Source organism: Phalacrocorax aristotelis, chromosome 6 (assembly GCF_949628215.1).
Source record: "Phalacrocorax aristotelis chromosome 6, bGulAri2.1, whole genome shotgun sequence".
Taxonomy (NCBI): domain Eukaryota; kingdom Metazoa; phylum Chordata; class Aves; order Suliformes; family Phalacrocoracidae; genus Phalacrocorax; species Phalacrocorax aristotelis.
The window spans coordinates 15592337-15616119 of record NC_134281.1 but is presented as its reverse complement, the minus strand read 5'-3'; the positions used below and the strand labels follow the sequence as shown (position 1 = coordinate 15616119).

At 35.2% G+C, this 23783-nt stretch overlaps 1 protein-coding gene across 2 annotated transcripts in view; it reads right to left on the bottom strand.

Annotated features, from left to right (window-relative positions):
* The window catches only part of ERC2 (ELKS/RAB6-interacting/CAST family member 2), a 474805-nt gene that overhangs the window by 153396 nt on the left and 297626 nt on the right, over positions 1-23783 (bottom strand). For both annotated transcript variants that reach the window (XM_075096173.1, XM_075096174.1), the window contains exon 14: positions 23103-23263. In XM_075096173.1, coding sequence (XP_074952274.1) covers positions 23103-23263 — 161 coding nt within the window. The remainder of the gene's footprint in view (positions 1-23102; positions 23264-23783) is intronic.

The window sequence follows — 23783 nt, the reverse complement described above, 5'->3', positions numbered from 1 at the left end:
TCTGTCTTTATATAAATAAAGAAAAACTTGTTTTGTTCTTTATTTTTCAAGTGTTTTTAGCATACAAGTCAAATGTCAGTAGAATAAAATGAATGAATGTATTATTTACAACACTTAGCAAACACTATTCATGGATTAAAATAAAGTATAAGTTGTCCAAGAGTACTTAATCCATTAAAGACATAGGAAACCAGCTTAATTTGTCAGAATGGCAGCCATTAACTCTGCAAGGTTATGCAAATACAGCAGATGAATGAGAAAGTGCAGGCCATCCCCACTGCGTCAAACATAAATAAACTCTGTATAAAACTGGCAGCTAACAAATTTGTTGTGTAGAGAAGGCAGGTAAGGAAACACACTTTTATCCCTCTAATAGGAACAATTTAAATAATTCCACAAATGTTGTTAAAGTTTGCAAATTTATACAACTACTTTTTTTCTAAATAGCTAATATATTTCTTGGTCTCTGAGGTTCCCTAGAGGGAGGAAAGCTTCTCAATCTCTTGACACTCTATCTGTGTAATTGGCATTTCAGCTGGTAATTACAGACCTACAGGAAGTACTTAAATATAGTTTAAGTATACATCTAGATAAATTAATAATATTGCTAATGAATAATATTCCTGACATGGAAAAACTTTGATTTTAAAAGTATGTGATTTTCCTGACTCCATCAGGTCAATCACTGTTTTTAAAAGCAGCGATTCTTGAACCTATTAGCAGAAGAGGGCTAAAGGATTTTTCACATCACTGACAAATACAAAATCTATATGTGTGCATGTATGTGTTTTATAGATGCAGACAGACACAGACAAATTGACAAAGATCTTGGAGAACTTAATGAACAAAATTCTGAGATGAATCGTACAGGTTTACAAGTCAGTACATCATTATAAGAACTTCAAACATGTGTCGTTGCTCTCTATTGCTATTGTTGTCTGGATCTTTCATGCATGGAAGCCCTTTCTTCTAAACATGAGTGTGGATAAATGCTTAGTCAAAGGACTTGTGAAGGGGCAGAGTATATCACCTTGGGAAAGAAACATGAATGCCTTTGTAGGAGCTCCTGATAAGCATAAACTAGGTCATTAAAAGAAATACAGGAACATGTAACAACATGTGATTACTATTTATGAGGGAGGAGTAGGAAAAGGAGAGAAAGAAGAACCCGAATCAATCTGAACAATAGTGTAACAGTCAGATAACTCAGAAATACTGGAGAAGAATTACATAGAGCAGGAGTAAGATCATCATGATCTGTTATGTAGCATTCATTAGGGAAAGAGTCAGGCATAAATTTCGTCACACTAAACACATGTGCAAAGAGTTTTACAATTCTGCTTTTTGGTTGTTTTGCATGGACCAATTTTTATTCCAACTTTTTTTTAAAAGTGGGTCACATAACTATCCACATGATCCTAAAAGATGACTACAAATAGCTTTGAGATAATTGCTATTTATTAGGCAGTATACCCAAACAGCAGGTCAAAGAGAAGATAAATTGTGAGAGAGTGCTTGAAGCAAGCTCCTAGCTTTCACTGGGCAATTTCAGAAGGAAGACAGAGGGAACAAAGTTGTTTACATCCTCAGTTTTTTCAGTGCGAGATTGCTGAACTCTTTAGAAACTTAACTAATTTTATCAGTTTAAGTTATCATTACAATTGAACAAACCCTAGTGTACCTCTTGACCAGTGACCTCTCCTCTTCTTTCCAGTTGTCCATCTCACTTTTTGGATCTTCCACAACTACATGAAACAGAATCTTTCTATAGCTGAACTTTTTTTATTCCCCCACCTTGTTCTACCCTGTCTTGCTATTTTTATCTTTTGAAAAGGGCATTGTCTCCCACCCAAATTTGCAACTTTGTTTATCCTTCAACCCTACACACACAACTTCTAGTGCTTGAACTTTTCCTGTACTGCCAGGAAAGCCCATCCTTGGATCACTTTTCCTTAGGTTTGCCCCTATTGTGCAAAACAGGAGAATTTGCTACCAACACCTAATAACTAAGAGTGAACAGAATATAATATACGATCTACTAGCTCTGCTGCTCTCAACGGGCTACAACATGAAAAAAAATATAAACCACACAAGATAGTTCTCCACCATATTAAAAAAACCCACTTATCAAACACTTTAATATATTTTTCACCAATGCTTAAATATTCTGTTTGCCAAAGTAATCCAAGATAAACTCTTCCTTTTATAGATTCATTCCACTACTTCCTTTCACCCCCCACCCCAAGGACTCAGGCTACACATTCCTGCTAACAACTTTTCTTAAAAGGTAGAAAAAGATATGGAGCCATAGGAAATGCTTCTCTGAAGTTTCACTAATGAGGAAATAGATCTTAAGGCTCTTGCTGCTATTGGGCTCATTTGTATTTTTTATGAGCTGATGTACTAGTGGGTAGAAAAGAGACAGACTCTCTACTGGCAGATTAACCAGCCCTTTAAGGGTGCCTGCTATTAATTTTGGTTATTCATCTGCACATCTGTCTCTGCCCAATTTTGCCATGACTATTGCGCCTTGCAGCTCACTTCATTTAACCAGAAGCTTTTCACCACTGAAATCTACCAGCTTGTCTTATTCTCTTATAAGATCTAAACTCTTGTTATAATCCAGTTGAAGATCAGATCTTTCGTTTCCACTAGTGAGAATAAAATGATCTCTGATATGAGAAATTTTAATGTAACAGTTATTGAACACGTTTATTCACCATGTTAGGGACATGATGGTTCCTGACAACAGTTGGTACCTGTATAACTTTCCTGAAGAAAACATCCTTTGCTAACACCAGACTGTCCTAGCTGCAACTCTAAGGGAGCCAGTCATACTGTCAAAATCTCTGAACAGAACAGAGCTTAAACCTTCGATTGCCTTAAAAATTCAGAGACAATACCCCTACCTTCCAATGGAAGAAAGACTAGCTTGTACCAGCTTTCAGACAACAGATACTGTGTTCTCAACAGGAATATATTTCCCTATGTTTTGCCAAAGCTTGTGCCTCTTATGCACCTTAATGCTAAAGCAGCAAGGCATATGACCTGTTTCTTTAATGTCTTTGCTTTCATTTTCTAGACTCTATCTGACTATGATAACTGACTTCGGATTGTTACCACAACCTGCCTGCAAAGTGTAGTACATTATCATTTCAGAAGGAATATACAGTACATTACTGTGCAGTTCATTTAAGCTCTGCTCCTGTCCCACTACTGCTTTGTTCACTTAGGGAACCATAGCAGTTCTTCTCAAGTGTTCCATAGACCTGGCCAGTAGGAGCCTGGAATCTACTGTTCTTACCTTGAGCCACTATAAACTCTTGCCTACAAAAACAGAAGAGTGCCAATACACTGTATATTATCCATGCCTGCCCTTTATGAGACCTCAACATGATTGCTTTGTGGTTCACCTGATTTAGAAACAAGTGATGTAGCAGAGTTGGGATTAGATCACACCAGCTATATCCTGTTTGCTTTCACAAACCTACAGTCTTTCCCATCTAAGAAACATACTCCAACCACAGTGGTCAATGTCGAAAGAACCGCTTGGCACAGAAATCAGTTCTTTCCTTAGTGAGGCAGGATGTCAGCTCTCAATGTGAATCTTTTACCTGGTGTTCATTTATTCTGTCATTGTTCCTATCAGTCTGAGGGTTAACCACCTGAAGGAATACAACTGAAGAAGACTTTCTTCCTCTCATAGTTTTGACACATTTACAACAGTGCAAGGTTCTCCAAATCAGGCTATTTTCCTTACACTCTTTAAAGAAATCCCCTGCTTGCTTTGCAATGCGAGTAACACAAAAACCCAAAACCTCTGCAAGATTTTGTCTGTGAATTACGATTTATCTATCCTTCCAATAATATTTTCAAGTTATTTTCATTAATACTTAACACCTATTTAGTCAAATTCAGTTATTTACACTGAAATTTTAGCATTTAGATTCATCTAGCCTAGATGTAAGCAGGCACACTGCAAAGCTCTAACCACTAGCAGTTTCTCACAAATCATTATCACACCATGTCTATTTTGTGCCACAGACAACTGAGCCACTTTATTATGAATGAGAGGTAAAACTGTCAGCCTGCCCAGATACATTATATCTGTCATAGGGCTGACTTGCATAGAATCAAAGAAAATAAACTGCCATAGATACACTTATACTGTCTCAAAACCTAGGTACTTTTAAAAAATGCAGAATAGGAAAAAAGATGTTACTTATAAAAGTAGGCTTCTATGTCACCTATGTCTGGGATTTTTACATGCCTTTCTATAGACTGAGGTAGACAACTTTTAAAATAAATTTTTAGTCAAGGATGCACACATACAGTCACCATGATTTAAAACAGGCTAAAAAATTAGTGGTTTCGTGAACACTTCTACAAGCAAAGTCTTTCCTACACTAATTATAGAAAGCAAACACAAAAATAACTGAAATTCAGCTGAGACAAATGTAGTGCCTTATTTTAGTGAATATTAATTTATTTTCTGAGGTCTGAACAGATTCCATATAACAGGATGTTACTATGAACATCCATTCATGAAAAAATTTTACTCCTCCTAGTGTCTTTACTTGATTCAATAGCCATTATTATGGACTGTGATATAATATTATACCAAAGGTGAAGAAAACAAAATAACTTATTTCATGATTTCTCTTTCCTTATGCTATCTCCTACACGGGTTGCTGCGTGATATTTCATTGTTCAGAAGAACTCCCTTTGTGTATCTGTATTCTATGAGGAATATTAAGAAGGCGGCTGCAGGTCAAGGTTTGCTCTATCTAGTTGAATGTGTGTGGCCTCTGAACTGAGAGTTAATACTAATGCAGATACCCATAGAATAGAGTTTTTACTCACAAGATTCCTGCAAATTTTAAGAGAAAAAGCCATTAAAAGTGAAAGATTAGATCTTAATTTAATCTTTAAAATTACCTCTGAAATAGGAGTCAAACCAGAACAAACAAGCGTCTCATAATTATTGCCAAGCGTACTAGCAAACATGATTCAGAACTGCATCCACCTTGTAACGTTCATACACAAGACTGACTTTGAGACACCAAATTACAAGGGCCAGCCCCAGTTACATCATCTGTGTATTCCTGGACATATATGAAATGATAAAAATAAATACAGAACAGCCTTAAAGTTCTACTCCTTTTGACATCAGTAAAATCTTTATGGTAAAACCATAAAGTCCAGGTCTCTCTGAAAAAAGAATAATTTTATGTATTATATATGAGATGTGGTTTGCTTGTGGAAAAACAGAACACGAAAATTGTTAGATTTCTTTTGTTAGGGGAATGAGAAGGAGTAAAAAGGAAGAGACACTGCTTAAGTGACTCAGAAGGTAGCTACAATCTTTATTTTTAAGAAACGGCCTAATAACTGGGGAAAGAATGGACAGAAGTAGGAACATGCATTCAGAGAGACATCCTGAATCATCAAGCCTGGTAGCCTCTGGAAACCGTAAAAGGGTAAAATTAAACTACAAATTAATTCCTAAGGCATAAAATTCACTAAGACCTATCCCTTTCTACATGCCAAAAACCAGTGGAACCAAAAACTTCATGTGGAAGTCTTCCAGAATATCCCAGTCAGTCCTTCACAAAAAGGCCAAGAAAACAAACACAGATCCTTCCCTTTGAAGGGGCATCTGAATCTTCTCTCTCACACAGACATTGCAGAAAATGTATTATCAAAAGGAGAAGATTCACAATAATGAAGATGCTGGACCAAGCTTTCTGCTTTGTGGCTCCAGCAAGGTAACAAAGTTGCAAATGAGACATACAGGTCTAAGGACCTCAAACAATACTGGTGTTTAAAGGAATCTTTTGTATCAATCTTTCATGCCTATGTTCAAGAGACTTTTTTTTACTTCTTTGGTTTGACTTTTTTTTGTTCTAACCTCTTCAAACTCTGGAACTCTTACTTGAATCAAAACATGTGACTAAATGTATCACTTCCCAGTGGCAGAATAAACATCTGGAATTATTCTAAGTAAGCCTCAGTCGACGTAGTACTGTCATAGGGACCCTCCTAACATAAAACGCAAAGAACATTTTGGAGGCATATAGGAATTGTTCTGGCTACCTTGTGCTTTATTGATAACATTTGCTACAAAATCTGTCTGAAATGCTAACATGATGCCCAAGCAATGGCAATCCAAGAGGTGTGTGTTTGCTGCACTAGAAGAAGCATCAGAACTGGGGAGAGTATGATCCTCAACTTAGGATACAGACCTATGTTAAAGGGCCAACAGAATGAACATTAGTCTTAGTTAATTAATATCATTTTATAATTAAGGTAGCCCCAATATTGGAACTCCCATCTTACTAGCATGTTCTTTATTTTACATTTCTGACAAGTTACAAAAACATGAAAATAAGGTTTTACGGTAACCTAAAGGAAAAATAAACACCAGTTTCAGGCAATAAAATTTGGCTATCATTAATTACATGTATTACATGTATTTAGTTTGAAAAAAATAAAATTAAAATTGAATTTATATTGTACCCCAGTTCAGAATTCCTATGCTAAGTATGCATGGCCTTCACAGAATTCTTTGTGTTCTCATTAGTGAGTTTTACAGATTAAAGTAGTGGCACTATGCCTTTCTTAGGGTATTGCTTTGACATGGGGTGATAACAGCCCCTCCACTGCATATTCAGAAATCTAAAATAATAAAAGTGATGGGGTTCATTTTCTGACCAAACAAAACCACTTCTGATATACTTAATGGACATATAGTAACAGTCTATGTTTTGATATGTGTGAAGAACTTTTAAAAACTTAGAGAGATTAAAGTAGTTTTCATTAAAACCATTTTAGTTCACAAACGAGAAATGACTACGCAAAGCTGGTGCAAAGGTAAAAGAGGACAAATATTTCTATTAGAGGAAAACTCAGTAATACTGGTGCAAGTGAACGTTTAGAACTCATATTAAAAGAATCCAATTTTATTGAAAAAATATATAGTCCAAACAGCAACAAGATTAGAGTTCACAGTTTCTTACATTCTACTCTCTCTTTGATACTAAATAAAAGCAATCATTGCATTTATAACATTATTTAAAGCTTGCTACTTTCTAAAGATACATAGTCTTTCAGCTTTAAAATATGTATTGTTCAAAATCTCAGAAAAAATACTTCTGCTGTCGAAGAATTAGTCATTTTTTTCTTCCTCATATGCTGACTGCAATCCACATGTATTTTGTCAAAATTTATCCTGACAAAACAGTAAAATCAGTAGAAAAAAAATCGAGTGAAAGCCATCTGCAATGATGTATAGAATGAATGCAGTTAATCTGCTAAATAAGAAAAAGGAAATTAAGGGCGGACTGGCTGCTGGGAAAGTACCATCACACATTCAAATTAGCATTTTCTTAATTAAGTTTATTTGTAAACAAATCTTGAAACACAGTGCATCATTTGTGTTCTAATATTTTCTCAACAAAGTAAAGTCACTGTATTATGGATTTTTACAGCTAAATCCACAGTATAATTAAAAGGTAGCAAATTAAAGACTACCGTCCACAATAAAATGTGAGCTTGTGAAATGGTTACCTCCTTTAACAGGGGTTATTACACCTTTCTTTAGAGTTATAAAACATTCTTTAAGCTAACAGAATTTTAGATTTGTTCAGCACTTTCAAACAAATTATTCTCAGATTGTTTCATATTGGTACCTACCTTTCTGCTTTGACCTTCCACAGCACCACTGAACCATTTGAGAGGTATTGAAATAATCAACATTTATTCTGATCAGCAAATTTCTACCCTCCACTCCATGTTCATTTTATATTGGGTTCCTTAGATGCCCACATCAATGGTTATGACAGTTAGTATGCACACTTCACCAAAACATGTGAAAGTGTTGAATGTTCTCCATCAGACTCTTGAGCAACTCAGAAATTGCTCAAAAAATATTCTTAAATTTATATCCTCAGACCTTCCTTCCCCAAAGCAATAAGCACTGTGAAAAAACAACTATAGTTCTATTTACATTAAAAAAAAAAAAAGAAAAAAGAAAAAAACACGCCACAGTTCCCCAGGGATGTACTTCTGTAGCAATGGGAATCAGCATGCATTACTTTATAGCAGTACATTCTGCATGCTTAGCTCTTTAGTATATAAAGTCACTTCATCAACCCAATTATTTCTTTTTTTTCCTGTTTTTTCCCCCAAAGTAACTCTAAACTACTTTAAAACACCTTCATTACAGAAATGATTCAACCAGCACTGCTGCAAACCATGGAAATGTAAAAGCTGTTAAAAATGTATTAAATGCTGTCCATGCCACAAGGGTACTAGTGTAAAATGACCTTAAGTTTAAAGGCTCCCTATGAAGGCAGAACAGTAATCTGCTCTGCTTCTCCTAATGAATAACAAATGGGCCTTCACAATTCATTTAGTTCAGTACAAGCTGCCATTACAACCCATTTTGTTTTTTTAACTTTGTGGTAATGTATCATCTTGCCTGACTCTATGTCATCTTCTTGAAGGTCACCAAAGGTATGTAACTCCACTCTTAATAATGAAAAAAAGGAGGAAGGAAAAAGAGATATGACAAATTTTGACAAAGCACCGACCAGTCCATTCCGATATACTGTATCACACAGTGAGGGGCTTATACTTCCTACACAAAAATGCTTCCTGTTTTGTAAAGAAAGTCAGAAAATCACTGAAGTCTTCAAAATAATTCTGTTTTTCAATTAATAACTAAAATACAACAATACATGGGAAAGAATTCTTTGGGTTTCTGTTTACTTACTCTTGATTTTTGTTATGCCCTAAAATATAATCTGATTCTGAGCATTCAAAAAGGTATTAAAAGACCACGAATATTTATCTTTATTTCACAGGTATTTAGAAACATGTATTATGTTGCTATGGACAATTAGCCTTTTATCCAATTTTAGTTGGTAGTCTAACTCACCCACCCTAAGGTTTTAATTATCCCCTCAGTCTACATGCTTAGGCCTCAATTCATGCAGCTGGAAATCTGCCTCAGTGATGTTATAACCTTGTTAATGTAACAAAAGAGGAGTTTACTTAAAACTGTACTGACTGTGGACTTAAGCCAAATTTACTTGAAAGAGGAAAGAGACTGTCAAAAATCCTACAATAAACACAGAAATGCAGTTCTTTCATAACCTTCACCTTAATTCATATAGACAAGCAATTTACATGTAAGTGGATTCATATGGCCTGTGAGGGGCCTCCTCTCTGGAGCTGGACTATTCTTTGTACCCTACCCCCATCTTTAACAAAAAAAAGCTCCAACAGCTCACTTTACAGAAATGGCAGAGTATCTGCAATCTTTTTTAATCACAATAAAACATAATTAAGATAAACATTTATAAAGCTAGTCAGTATCAATAAAGGCATTGTAATTTCACAAAGCCAATTTCAAGTAAGTTCAGCTAGCCCTTTGTCAAATATATATTTTAAATTCATAAAGGTTTTAGCTGAAGAGTGTAAAGTTGCACTTCTAATGAGGTAATAGTTACATTAGCCTTAAGTGGAAGTTGCTTGTCATATACTGATATCCCCCATTTATTTAGTTGCCAAATTACAGTAGGGATTTCCTAAGTTCATCTGTTAATTTTTAGGCTAGATACTAACAAAAACCTCCATTAGACTAAACAAAACATCATGGTATTGAAGTGTTGAAGGGAGATCTTTCCAAGAGAGAAAAAACCATACATTATACTTCCTAATACAACTGTGAAAATGCTGTAGGTAATTTTCATCCTGATTGGATCCTCGTACTACTTTTTTTAAGAGGGGATCTGATGGGAGGGGCAGTAGTGGGTAGCTTGGTGGTAGGCATGTATGCATAACCACAAAAATCTTAAAAGACTGTTTTCGTTTCACCAGTTTTCTTTCAGTTGTTGACAAAATAATCCAGGGATGCGAGAGAGGTAATGGTCGCCCAAAACAAAACTGGAAAGCAGTCAAGTTTCTTTCATGCATTCTGAAAGTTTAAATATTTTTCAATAGGTGAAAAGTCTTTCCTTTAAGCTCATGAATGTCAGAGTATTTTCCACTCTGTTAAGAGGGTATCAGATTGCTGGATGCCAGATGATGACCTACCACACTTCTTGGGCTTCTATTCTTTAAGTGTTCTGTAATAATCTCTACTTTTTTGCTACTGAATTTCACACTAGTCCTAACACCAGCTTCTGCTCTAAACCCCACAGACATGAACTACTTATCTTTTGTTTACAGACCACAGAGAAAACTAAAAGTAGTTCCCCTCAAGACAGTCATACAAGACCTTGATAAGGTTGTCTGGCTCACACATATACTCATAAGGTATCAAACACAGTAAATAGTGATGAGAAAATGCCATATTTTGGAGCTTTTAGAGTGAGTGGGTTTAAAAGTTCAGATTGCTCTTCCTATTAACTGCATTCCTACTTCCCAACCAGTCTTTGGGACATAGCTTGCCATAACATGCAGACTACTGAACATAACTACCATGAAGTCCCCTCACTACTGCTTACTGATTGATGCAATAAGGTCCTATGCTCCCACCCGACTGCATTTTATCCAAAACTCTTCCAGCCTAGAGAAATAAGGCAGGATATAAAAGTACATTCTTATGGATGTAGATTTAAGTGGAATTAGAATTTTGTTCAATAATTTAGATTCAGAATCCACCTAATGTAAAGATTTGAAAGTATCTAGGCTTGCTTTGATTCTGTGTTGGACAGACATGACCTACCTATCTTATCCTATAAAACCTACCTTCAACATCTTCTCAGTACCTACCTCTGTTTCCTAATCATAAAGAAAGCTTGGGGGGTTGAAAAACAAAAGAACAAAGTAGTACAGTTAATGACTGTCTCTGTTTGACCAACCTATATTTTCCCTCCCACCTAGAAGATGGGAATGATGAAAGCAAGTCTTCAAAGAATTCAAGATGAGTTGTTTTCGTAGGCAAAAAAGAAGAATCCCTAGTAACTAGAATGATTTTAGCAATATGGTGGTCCTCAGGGGCCTGTGTGGCCTAATTCTGGTCAGTCTCGAATGCAATAAAGATAAACTACATGTTTGAGGTAGGAGTGGTTAGAAACTGGGAAGAGTTTAACCACAGAAAAGTGTTTTTAAATTTCTAATCTAAGCCAGTAAATCACAGTTCCCCACCTAGTATCTACATATTTACAAAACTAAAACTGGATGGGTTTTGAGAAAGTCACCATTAAATATGAGGAAAAAATATACCAAGTCTTTCACTTCCATCCCCCAATATACTTTTAAGTACTAAAATGCAACATAATAAGCATAGTACTCCTACTAGGATTATAAAAGCTCCTCTACAAATGCAACATTTCTATTCACCAACAACTGAAAAAAAATATTTCCACTAACAATATTCTGCATCAGTTTGTGCTGTCACCAAGCTTCTGCTTTGCCTTGAAAAGTTTATCTCTTCAGTTGAAGCCATTTCACCCTAAAGAAGGAAGTCAAGGTGTCCTTTTAAGGTGATGTTTATCCTGAACAAAACAGCTTGACTATAAGATGTAGCACAGGCTTATATAATGTACCTTCTTAAATAGGGCTTTTCTTTGGAAAGATATCCTGATACACTGCACAACAGTGTGGACATAGCCAAGTTTGTTCACAATCAGAAAAAATTGAGATGAGCTCATCCTAATTTCCATTGTCATCACTTAAGTCATGATCTGTCAGTCTCTGCTAAATAGCAAGCACATCATTGAAAGGATGAACACCTGAAACACCATTCAGTGCTTTAGCACATTTTTGTGTGCTATGCCATATTTTACCAATCATATTTGAAGAATTCTCTTTTTACTACAATATTTTTACACTCACATTGTTTAGATAATGTTGACAGTGATAACATGGTACATGTTTTTATTATTATCTTGTTTATTATAGTAATGCTTGATAGTCAATAAAAGATGGGAGCCTATTATGCCTGGCATTGTATTAATAAAGAGTATTCATCAGTCTTGTCAGGCTTATATCTAAACAGGTAAGCTATACACCAGAACACATAGCGTGAAGTTCTCTTGCATTTAAAATATGGTAGGTATGAGTGTGTTTCCCTCCCCAAAAGACAGAAACTCTTTGACTCATTTCAAGATAGAGGTACAGACCTCTATGACAATAAACTCTTACAGGTGTCATTATATCAGTTAGATAAAAAAAGTAAATCTTACTTATGCCCTTACAGGCAGAAAGGTTGCCCTGTGAGCTCACACATTACAAAGTAAGAGAGAATGCACATTAGAGAGCATTAATGAACGCGCTCAGACACAAGAAAGCAAAACTTCAAGCACATCTTGAACCTTATTAGACACGAGAGCACCCGATCAGAGGAAATAAAGTGATATGAACTTGGATTTCTTTTTCCACAGAACACAGAGAAGTATTTGTTTTGCTGGGGGCATGGGGAAAGGAGGGGAGGGGAGGAGAGGGGAGGAATGAGGAGGCACAGGAAGGAGGCAGCAGTGGATTTACTTCATAGCACCTAACGGATAATGGGAAGGCAGAGAAAACTAACCAAACCTTTCCCTTCTGCCACTACAAAAGCTGTTTCTGTTTGATTGCTTCTGACTCTGTTCTCTCCTGACTTTATAAGACCTTTTCCTTTTAAAAGAAAACATCAACATATACATTTTTAAGCACATTTTATATTTTTATACAATATTAAGCAATAATCCAGTAATTTAGTTTAAATGTTCCAAACCTTTACATTTCTTTGGTTCTCCAATGATCTGAGTTTACATTAAGGTCAGCATTATCCCAATGGGGAGACCCTCAGCTCATAATTCCTACCATTGAATTGCTTGTCCTGGGTCTCAAGTATGTAAGATTTGCCACTGGAAAAAGGAAAAAAACCTGACCCATCATATTTTGAGGTTTAAAATGCAGAAACATCTGCTAGAATCATATTCAGTTGGCTGAGGTTTAGGAATATGGGAGCCTGCAGTTGATCAGTGCTGCCCTAGATGTCACGGAGGCCAATGGGAATTACACTAAGAGGGCTGCAGTAGACAAGGGTGTAATTCAGTCAGCTTTAAACAAAATCCATGAAACAGAAGCCTAACTTTTTCTTTCTTTTTTTACTTTCAGCCTCCTACTCCTTCCTTTCTGTCTTTTGAGCCACTTGTTCTTTTGAGTATATTATCAGAGGTAGAGGCCTTCACATTCCCATGCTGGCTGAACTTCAAAACAAATGCCATCCTATTTATTGTTTTTATCATTACTAATTTTTGAGCTAATAAAAGCACTTTTAAGGTAGTTTTAAAACAAACCATATATATCTTCGTCAAGATCAGTAACTACAGAGTACAATTTTTTTCTATAGTATTGTTTTTCCAGTAGAATGATTTTGCTGCTTTTCTTATATTAAAAAAAAAAAAAAAAAGTTGTGCAATAGAAACCAGACAAGAGGTGTTTAATACTTAGGAGATAGCATACAAAATTTTTCTTCTATATCTAAAAAGTTAAAATGATTGCTGAACTCCCCAGTAAGTTAACTTTAGAAAAAAATAGTAAGCTTCCTTACAAAACAGAAACATACTTCCAACTATAGCTTTCCTTTGGAAGAGTCCAGACCTGGGTTCTCATTCTTCAGGTTTGTACACCCCTCTTCCTTTTACCATTCTCCATGTTTTGCTGAACACTAACTCAAAGTCCCTCTCACTTTTATATACTACCCCTTTCATCACTGTCCCTTTCTGAATACTATTCCACCTTACATGAATTTAGAATGCTATGAATCAAGATATATCATAGATTAAATCAGTGTATTTTAAACCCTAACACATTTATAAATTAAAAAGCAGAAAAGCATGTTAAAGAGGTTGATCTTTAAAAAAAAAGAGAAGCAAATGTAATGATTTTCAATCGCAACTGTTTCTTCAAATTTTCATTTGCATTACAAGAGACTAGAATACTCTGCATCTCAAAGTCCTTAAAGCAGCTTGAGACACCTGTAAACCTGAAGCACTAATAATCCTGTCTGTCTTCTAAGTGGTTCAATCACTGGAGATTGTAATGTAACTATCATATCTCACTCCTATAACCTGCACTTTAAAACAATCATTTTGTCACTTATGTCATCTTGTAAATCCGCTTATACACTCTAGGGCAACAGAAGAACCAAAAGGCTATTCAAAGTGTGGCCTTTAATCTTTACAGAGTGTATTAGTTGACTCAATATAACTGGTGGCCACCCCCACCCCTTCCCCCCCAAAAAATGTTTTAAAAGTCATCTGATGATTAAGTACATGTGTTTCAGTGTAAGGGAGCAATCTGGTAGGAAAGAGCTAATACTTCAGTGAGAAAATAAATTTTTGGAACACAGTTCAAGAACAACTGCCAGAGTATAAAGAAGTAGCCATTTATGGATCTCTAGTCCATGAATTTGTCTAATCCCTTTTTGAACCAGCTGATGGCACCCTACCCTCTGTGGAAGCAAGTTCCAGAAGGTCATCAGCGAACCACTCCATAAAGCAGCACTCCTCTCTCTTTTGAATCCATCACTGATTAACTTCAGCAAGTGCCAGATATTCCTCATGCTGGGGGATCTGGCAAACAACAGTTCTATGTTCAGTTTATGCCTTCCTTTTTGATTCTGCAAACTTCAAACATATCCTCCCCCTGCCTTCCCCTCCCCAGAGGGAAGAGTCTTTAAGCCTCTCCCTCATAAAGCAGCTGCAGGATCCCCTTGATCTCTCTACCATTCAGGTTCTGGGTAAAGCACTCGAGGAATAAAACCCCTAAGGAGTACTGTGGAATTTCCAACATAAAATGTTTGCTGGAGAATTGGCTGTTATTTTTCTACTGGGGCAAGGTACCTGAATGGGTACAGAATAATGGCAACAAAATCAGAAATAAAAATGCACTACTACAATACCAAGAGGCAACTACCATCAAAGTTCCTTTCCGTCTGGCAGATGCCTCAAACCATATGAATCATAGGAACCTGGAAGATCATTTTTTACAACTAGAGAGCCAGAAGCTTAAATTTCTATAGTTTCTTGAGACATTACTCATGGAAATGCACGATAATTCAGCCAAAATACTTGTGAAATGAAGAAAACAAGTTGGTAAAAATCGAGATCCATTTTCTAGATCAGAAAAGTATGCTTATTTTATATAACCATAGTATGTGTTGTCTGGAATATGTTTGAACCCTTTCTGGTTCGCTTCTGTGATATAAGAAACACTACTGCCACTCCATGACAGAGAGGAAGGTGTTGCCTACCTGGGAGAGAAACACTTTGAAAAGGTTGTTACTGCACTCTCCTACTGTCTAAAGGGAATGGGAAACATGGGAGAGTCTCCAGCTTCCTTTGCTTGGAAATCCATATAAAAGCAGGCAAACTACAGCCTCTCATATGATGTTTCGGAGATATCCTAAATTGATCTTACTAACCTTCAACAGGAGGTGACAACCTGTTTTGAAAGTAAATTATGACCTTAACAAGAACAGAATGAAGAAAAGAAATGGCATGCCTTCCTCCCATGCCGATGAAATTTCAGACATCATGAATCCTATAAAATAAAATCAAAATATACTTCCATTTAGTGTGAACGTGTAAGACTCTCAAGTGAATAGGAACTTGGTGACACTCATACGTCTTTAAATAAGAGAAGCACTTTGCCAAGTAAACAGTTCACTCATTCTATTCTCACAGAGAGAAACATTTTATTGCTTTGTGCCCCTTCGTTGTTTACAAAAGAAAAACATCTCTTCATTTTAGTCAAGAAAGTTTCTGTTCCAGAGAACAAAGCCTTCATTTGGGTTTCTCTAATCTTTATGGTGTTTGCAAGTTGGTGTCAAAAATGTTAGTCAAGGCATGCTGTGTTACAGGTCTGTGGGGCAAAAGCAGTCACAAGAGACTTTCCACCCAAGTTAGAAGGAGACCACATTACCATTCTAACTACTTCCTATGGAAGTCACAGTTGTATCAACATCCTGCTGTTTTGTTTGTATTTAACTTGGGATATGACTCTCTACACTCTCAGCATGAATCCTACAATTAAATGGAAGCAGTCCACAGGTTACTAAAAAACAGCCTAGTGTTCTACATTCGAAATGGTACAATTTTTGAGACAGTCAACTTGCTATGCATTCACTGAACGTATTTATAGTATACATTACCACAGTTGAAACAAGTCAAAATAATCCCTTTAATACAATTACAAAAAATAGTAAACTGCTTTCTGAAAATTACTTTTTGTCCAGAGTTGTTTATACACTTGTCTGTTATCTAACCTATTAAGTAAAGACACGTTAAAGAATTCATGTTAGAGAAGTTACCATAGCTATCTTTCTCAAAATATAGGCTGTATTAGAGCTGACAAAGTAGCAAAAAATATTTTAAAATTATCCTACTTTCAAAATAATACTTCAGAATAACACTAAGTCTAAGAAACCTGACCCTGTTGTATTTGCTTAAACTTCAATTCAAAGAGGATCCTTTAATGTCCAGTAGTATCCATTACTTTACCTCCACTACTTTAATGTCCACTAGTATCCACTACTACTTATCTAGCGTAGAACTATCCCCAAACTAGGTGCTGGCTCTCTTTTTAGAATATAGTAACATTTTAAAAAGGAGCATAAACTAAGCATCTTTGCCCAAAACTTTTAGTTAAAGCACCTCAGTTTCCAGTATAGGCAAGAGAAACAATTATCTACCTTCTTGCTTTCCTTTCTGAAAAGTAGGGTGCAGCAGGAAAGCGCTGCCTAACTGTGACGCAGAAAGCAGACAGTTTCTGTAGGGAAGCTACTGTTTTAAGTGGTTTTCAAGAGTGAGTTCCAAGCAATTTCAGACAGTAGTTCCAACTTTAAATAAACTTGCCGGTTTCTCCTACCTCGCTATATTGCTTTCCTCATACTTGCTGCTGTATGGAAATGTAAATGCTGCTGTATTTTTATTTCCCCCATAAAGGAAATTAACTTCATGACTACATGCAAGTAGAGTCCCTACAATTTCATCAGGGATTTTCCTGTCAATGAGTGTCATGCTTCTGGCCTGTGTATGTACTGAACAGGTGAATTGCATACACAGTTACTCTGAAATGTTCCAGATGCACTGGATTTACTACTCACACGGAGGTTTCAGAAGCACTTTTGACCATAGTTGTACCCACAGCGATGAGGAAGAAACCACTGTCCAGTGGGTGGCAGAACCTTTTGGGGTGAAGTAATTAGGACTTAAATAGAAGAAAACATGTTGATTTCCTCTCCCTTTCCCTCCCCAGGTGCCAGTCTGAGTTGGTGATGGGTGGAAATAGTAATAGGAGAATGCAAGGCAGGGACACGAGCTGATTTGTCCAGGTGCTGGAAACATGTCTAGATTCTCTGGACATCCAACAGCCCTTGTCGGAGCTGCAGCTCCTGCTTAGCTGCTACACAGATGTGAAATCCCGAACTTCTCCTCCAGTAAAATTTATAGATGGAAAAAAGGGGTATGTCTGCAGAAAACCAGATGAATAGTAAACCTCCTTATACTTCTGCCACAAGTACTTCATAAAGCATTGTGACCTCTCTACAAAATCTGACTGTGACTAGTTTTACATCTTACACAGTCTTCCCCTTAGGCTGTGATTCCTGACTTCCAGAATCCATTCTAAGTCCCTCTTCACTCCTGCAAAATCCTCAGAAGTCCATTAGGAAGCCATGCTTGAATTTCCTGCACTAAAAGGAAGGAGTGACCCAGTCAGACCAGGTGAAAGATGAACAGCCAAGACACACCTCTTCCCTGCAACAAGACAAGCTTCCTGCTTACTCTGCGAAGCTGCTCATACTGTTTGTTGAACCAAGCAGATCTAGACCACGGCCTTGCACCCGAGACTGGCATCTAGTGGCAAATACAAGTGCCCTCTCCTTGTCTGGAGTGCAGCTGAACCACTAACCCAGCAGGTAAAAGTGCAGTATGTGTTTAGCAAAGAGTGGCAGCTGGTGGGACTGAATGCTTGCTGGAAAAAACATTTTATCCCCTTCTTTCCACAAATATTTCATCCTTGACTATACACAGGTGCTGTTAAATGAAAAGGTAAACATACTGAAAAACAGAGATAAGCAATATTCATTTATTATTTGCAGTGAAAAAGTGGTGGACATTCTTAAACAAAGGAAGGGATGTTTAATTTTATACTGTCACTGTAACAAAATTTACTGCAAAATCTGATTTAAAAATAAATTTGACAGCACAGCGATGTTCTATTTTTGTTATTGAATGAAAGGACTAGTAGCTGGTTATTTTATTAGAAGATCTTTAATACTTCATTACTGAAATAATCTGATTTATTCCATATAAGGGAAAATACATACTCTTCTGGAAATTTGTAGTGAATTTCAGGGCAAAGACACTTCCAACAAAACTGATTTAGCAGTACCCACATGAACTCTAGCAAAGCCAAGGAAATTCCCTTTCAAACTCTTGGCAAGAATTTCATTTAGTATACTCTGAAAGCTTCAGAGCACTGAGTGTACCGAGTTGACTGCTAAAGGAAACACTCAGTAATTAACAGTTGCATCTCAAAAATTAAGAATTCACAGATCTTCAAGTCAAAACATGAAGAAGTTCAGGCTTTTGGGGGATTAATCCCATGGTCACTCACTACTAAGTGCAATGTTTGTCACATATATCTAAGTCACTGAAAGATCATCAAATTAATGAAAAACCACAAGGAAATAATTTTCTTTTTTAATCATGTATTTAAACATATTTCTAAGTAGAGTAAGCACCACAGAAAGTTAATTTAAGGACTTTTAACCAAGAAAACCCCAAATTTTGATAACAGAGTTTTGGGGGCTCGGGTGGGTGGGGTTTTTTTGCTTTGTTTTGTTTGAAGATTACATGCATATAGTGTAAAAGTTGAGCTAAAAATAAAGATGATGATAATTTTTATGTCTTTGTTGTCACATGCCAGTAGACTTTCTTTTACGACTATTGGCTCTCCAGGTTTATATCTTTCAAAGGGAAAATAATTTTGACCATTTCTAAAAAGATGATCTATCCCACAGAGTAAAATCCATTTTCCATAAGGACAGGCATTTATTTCACACATATATATAATGCAATTTTAATATTATATAAATACTCATTTATCTATCTATACAGCTGTCTAATTTTGTTACAAGCAGGTTTATGAGTTTTGGAAGGAACCACCATATAGGAAAGTACATCTGCATGAGAGCATTGTGGATGCTTTGTGGTCATGAAAGTATGCTCCACAAATATGGCATTTCTGAAACATCTGAAAAAAAACCCCACCACATCACAGCACAGAAACTTCTCCTATCCTCAAGCTCTTCATATTACAAAATGAATAAGCTTTTCTAGGCAAGCCTTGTGAAGTTGTCAGTAGGCTGTGCTCTGTCTTGCGGACTCTCAGAAAACAAAAACAATGTTTGGAAAAAGTAGCCTTTGTATATATTTCTAACTACAAATTTTTAAGCTCAGGCCAATTGAAACATTTATGGATAATAAATACATCTTTATAAAACATTAACATGCCTTTTGTCACACTATGCAACATAGACATTTTTTTAAACTATCACTTATTAAAAAATAAGTGCATTTTTTTTTTATGCTCAGAGATAGAAAGAGCACAAAGCATTAAGACAATTAGGCAGAATGATGGATTTGAACACATGCTGCATTTTACTGTTAGCATGTATGCATAACTTCCATTAATGTCAGTATGAGTTATGTATGCACTACTAAAATAATATGACCATAACAAAAATATTTCCTCCAGAACTAATATAGTAATATTTTTAATAGGCATTTGGGGGGGAGGGGGGAAATCACATATTCAGAAAGTAACATGCAAATGCAAATCCTTCTCCAAACTTAACACTTTGGACGTCTTTAAAATAAATCTTATTTTTTCATGTGTTGGCATCAAGTTAAGAATAACTTGATGTTTATCGCCTTCCATCAAAGTACTTTTCATTTAACGGGTACTTATCCAGTTTCCAGTTCAAAAAGACCAACCAAATAATGAACAAGATGAAGTTGCTATCAATTTTTATTCTAAACTTCCTTAAATAACTGAATATATATTGGGAACATGTCATGACAACTCAAGAAGTTATCTAAAACGGACAACTTATTAAAGCCAGTAAATTAAGATGGATCTTGGCAATGTCAGCCAGATGGGCCTAGAATGCAGAGTTATGTTTGGAACTTGAGCATAATATAAGCATAGGAAATCATCATGAATGTTCTTAAAAAACACAGTTCATGCCTGTTTAACTGGAAGCTAGCAGCCAAAAACTGGAATCACTCAATATTAAATTGAAAAAATGATAACTAGATGTTATGGTCAATGCTGCCAATTAATAAATTATCTTAATATATCAGAGACAAGACACACTATTTTAGTATATTGCTACAACACAACATTATCATTACTTTGTCAGCGGATGCCTGGGTCATAGCTAGCTTCTACAATTTGTTTTTTAGAATACATTAATTCATAAAAATGAACGTAATGCCATATTTAGTATATTCTGTTGTAATGCAGCAGTTTTATAAAGTTTGTCATACACTTATTTCAGTGAACATTGACAAAAATCAAACTACTGTAATGAAATATCTGAATTATTTCTGAAAGATGTTTACTAATACATGGGTATCTATTATTTTACGTTGTTTAGTATGTCTTATTAAATTAAATAATCTGAAACTAATATTTACATTTAATTTGTATTTAATAGCAGTCATGTAGCCCTTCCCATATGCAGAGCTCAAAAAAAATGAATAAGTATGTTCATTTTTGTTTCTGATTCAGTACTAATGCTGTTAAAGAAGCAGTAAAAAGAAAAAAATAAATATGATTCTGTGAATTTCTGTCATTATTCTAAACTGTTCCCTCTGTTTAGTAATATTGTGCTGTGATTTTATATATTTTGTCTTGTTCGTTAACTCTATTTCCTATCTCCAAGACCAGCAAAACCATCCTAATGTCTACAGCTGTATTAATTTCTTTCCACCTCACCACAAGCAATAGAAGTTCTGTCTGATTCCATCTCTGATATGAACACAGCTTTGTAACATATTTCACAGAAACTAAACTTAGGATAGAATTAAAAATAGTAATAGAATATACATTTTTTTAATGAAAGTGAGTTCTAATTCTAGAACTCTAGAATTCTAGAATTAGTCTAAGTAGGAAGAAGTATGCATTACAATTAATTGCATTTTATTATTACAGGTTAGAATGATTTTGTTATTGACTTAGAACTTCTAAGGAATTTCAGGTCAGTTTCAGGTTTAAAAATGAAAACTGTATACAAACAGTTGTTTCTCCTGAAGGCAGAAAAAGGGTAATGACAGAAAAAGTCTATGTACTTACACAGCTAACAAAGTAGTAATTAAGAAATCAAAGGCAAAAAAGAAAAATAAGAAAGTCTTTTACAAAGAAACCCTACTATTGACTACTCAAAGAAAAAAAAAAGAACAAAAACCAACACATATTTGACTAGAAATTTTTATTTTTTAAATGCTAATTTAAAATTTTATTCTAATTTTACTATTTTACTTTTTAAAATTATACTGTAAAAACACACTATATTTTCATATCTCATTTTAAATTCCAAACTATTCCTAACTTGGACCTTTGATACTGGGTCTCTCACCACTAGTACCTTTATTAACAAAGCACAACAGCTTTTATCGAAAGAAAAGTCAAATTTCACGAGTTTTTACCAACCTCACTTCCCAGACTGAAGATACATGCCTTTCACAGTACTGTGAGGTTCTGTGTACCCAACCAAAAAAGTCGCAATAACAGAATTAAAGATACTGGGGGTTTTTTCCCTATCTTGCTCAATAATTGAAAATTATGATAAAAAGAAAATAAAAAATCTTACCACTAGGAGAAAAACCAGGCATGCTCTCAGAGAAACAGACTGAAGCACTATACAGAAAACTGATGACTGCATGAAATATACTGGCACTGAGCATCTGAGTTATCATAGGTAATTAATACGTACATGTAAAAGAAAATCAGAAAACTAAAAAAATGTACCTATGTACTAATATCTATTATAGAATATAATATCACAGCATACATGTTGTATGCATCTGTACAGATATAGACCTTATTAGAGTCAAAAGCAGAAGTTCATTTGATTTTACTGGAAACATTCATGATTACATTCCAGTATTTCCGCACCTGTATTACATGGCCTATATTCCATAGCCTTAAAACCTACTTTTATAAAACTCTATCAAGCATATGTCTCCATTTCTACTTTGTCTTATTTACAACAATATTATTAAAATATTTTTTGTCTGATTATTTGCCATCCTTGAAAATATAAAGATATCTACAACAACTTAGTTGAAGTTATATATGGCTTAAGTGTTTTGGTTTTTTTTTTCCTTCCTCAGAAAAACATTTTTGAAATTACAGCTGTGAACTTTCTTTGTTGAATGCTAACTACACACTCATCAGCCTAGCCAAGTCATAATCGGTTTGCTGGTTTTTGTCAATTTTAAAGATCGTGTCAGAGCTTTAACATCCCAAAATTGCAGATATTTACCTTTATTGTGGGTAGGAAGTTAGATTTAAATTAAAGGTCTATCTTCCTTTTTTAGTTCTGTACACTTAAACACAGTGATAAGGTGTATGCAGATAGGTTTTTTGTTGTTTCGGGTTTGCGGATTTTTTTAAACAATTGAATGCAATAAACTTTGCACTGTTCATATAAAGTTAATAAACCCCTTTCCTTGATTTCAACACTAACAGAAACTTCAACATAGAACACTCACTGAAAAATGGGGCTTTAGACCCTCAGTTTCTCATGGAAGTTATACTGTGCTGATATTTTATTTATATGTAACAAAGGACAGTTTTCAAAAAATTCTTCTCATGTCAACTGTTAAGTACTTCTAAAATGAAGACTTTTGCATTTCCGTATTTTAAAAGGAATTTAATAGCCTTATAGCTATTAGAAGTCCTTAGATTCAGACTTAAATATATACATTGAAAAAAAACGCTTAGAGAAAAAAAAACCACAACACTGTCTCTTAAGGCAAGAAAGTAATTTTAATTTTTGTAGAAATTAGATAAATCAATGTACTTACTTCATTTCTAGGATTTCTTCAAGCTGTTTTCTTCGTTCTATTCTCAGGTTAGCCAGATGTGCTTCTTTTTCAGCCAAAGACTGCTGTGTTGAAGCAAGACGGGCTTTGGTAGAATCTAATTCTTGTCTAGTCTTTTCCAGTGCATTCATCAGCTCTTCTACCTAAGAGAGAGAACTTTTAAGCTCCGTATTCTTTAAAATAAGTAAATCTTAAATCTATATAAATCCAGAAAAAACCCATACAAAGGGAATTATTTTAAGTAAATGACTCTTTGAATCCGTTCCTATCTTAACTGTTTTAAAAACTAAGAACAGAAGTAGTCTTTAAATACCAAAAAATCTTAGTGTTTCCATGAATCCATCAAGTAATAAGCAACATTTATACAAAACAGAACTAACACAGACCACCAGAAACCTATTTAACCTGGGCCCCTGCCACATACAGACACAATTTATAAATATTTTCTGTGCAATTAATATTATTTAAATTCAGGGTGGTGGTAAGTCATCATAATAGTAATTTCAGAAGTTTTAAATGTGGATATAGCTGTGTATTTTAATATAAAACTAGTCATGACAATCCATTTATTTTTCATCAAAAATGCACACCCTTCTGTGCGGAACAGGTTGCCCATGAAAGCTGTAGACTCTCCAATCCTTGAGTATATTCAGATCTTGATGG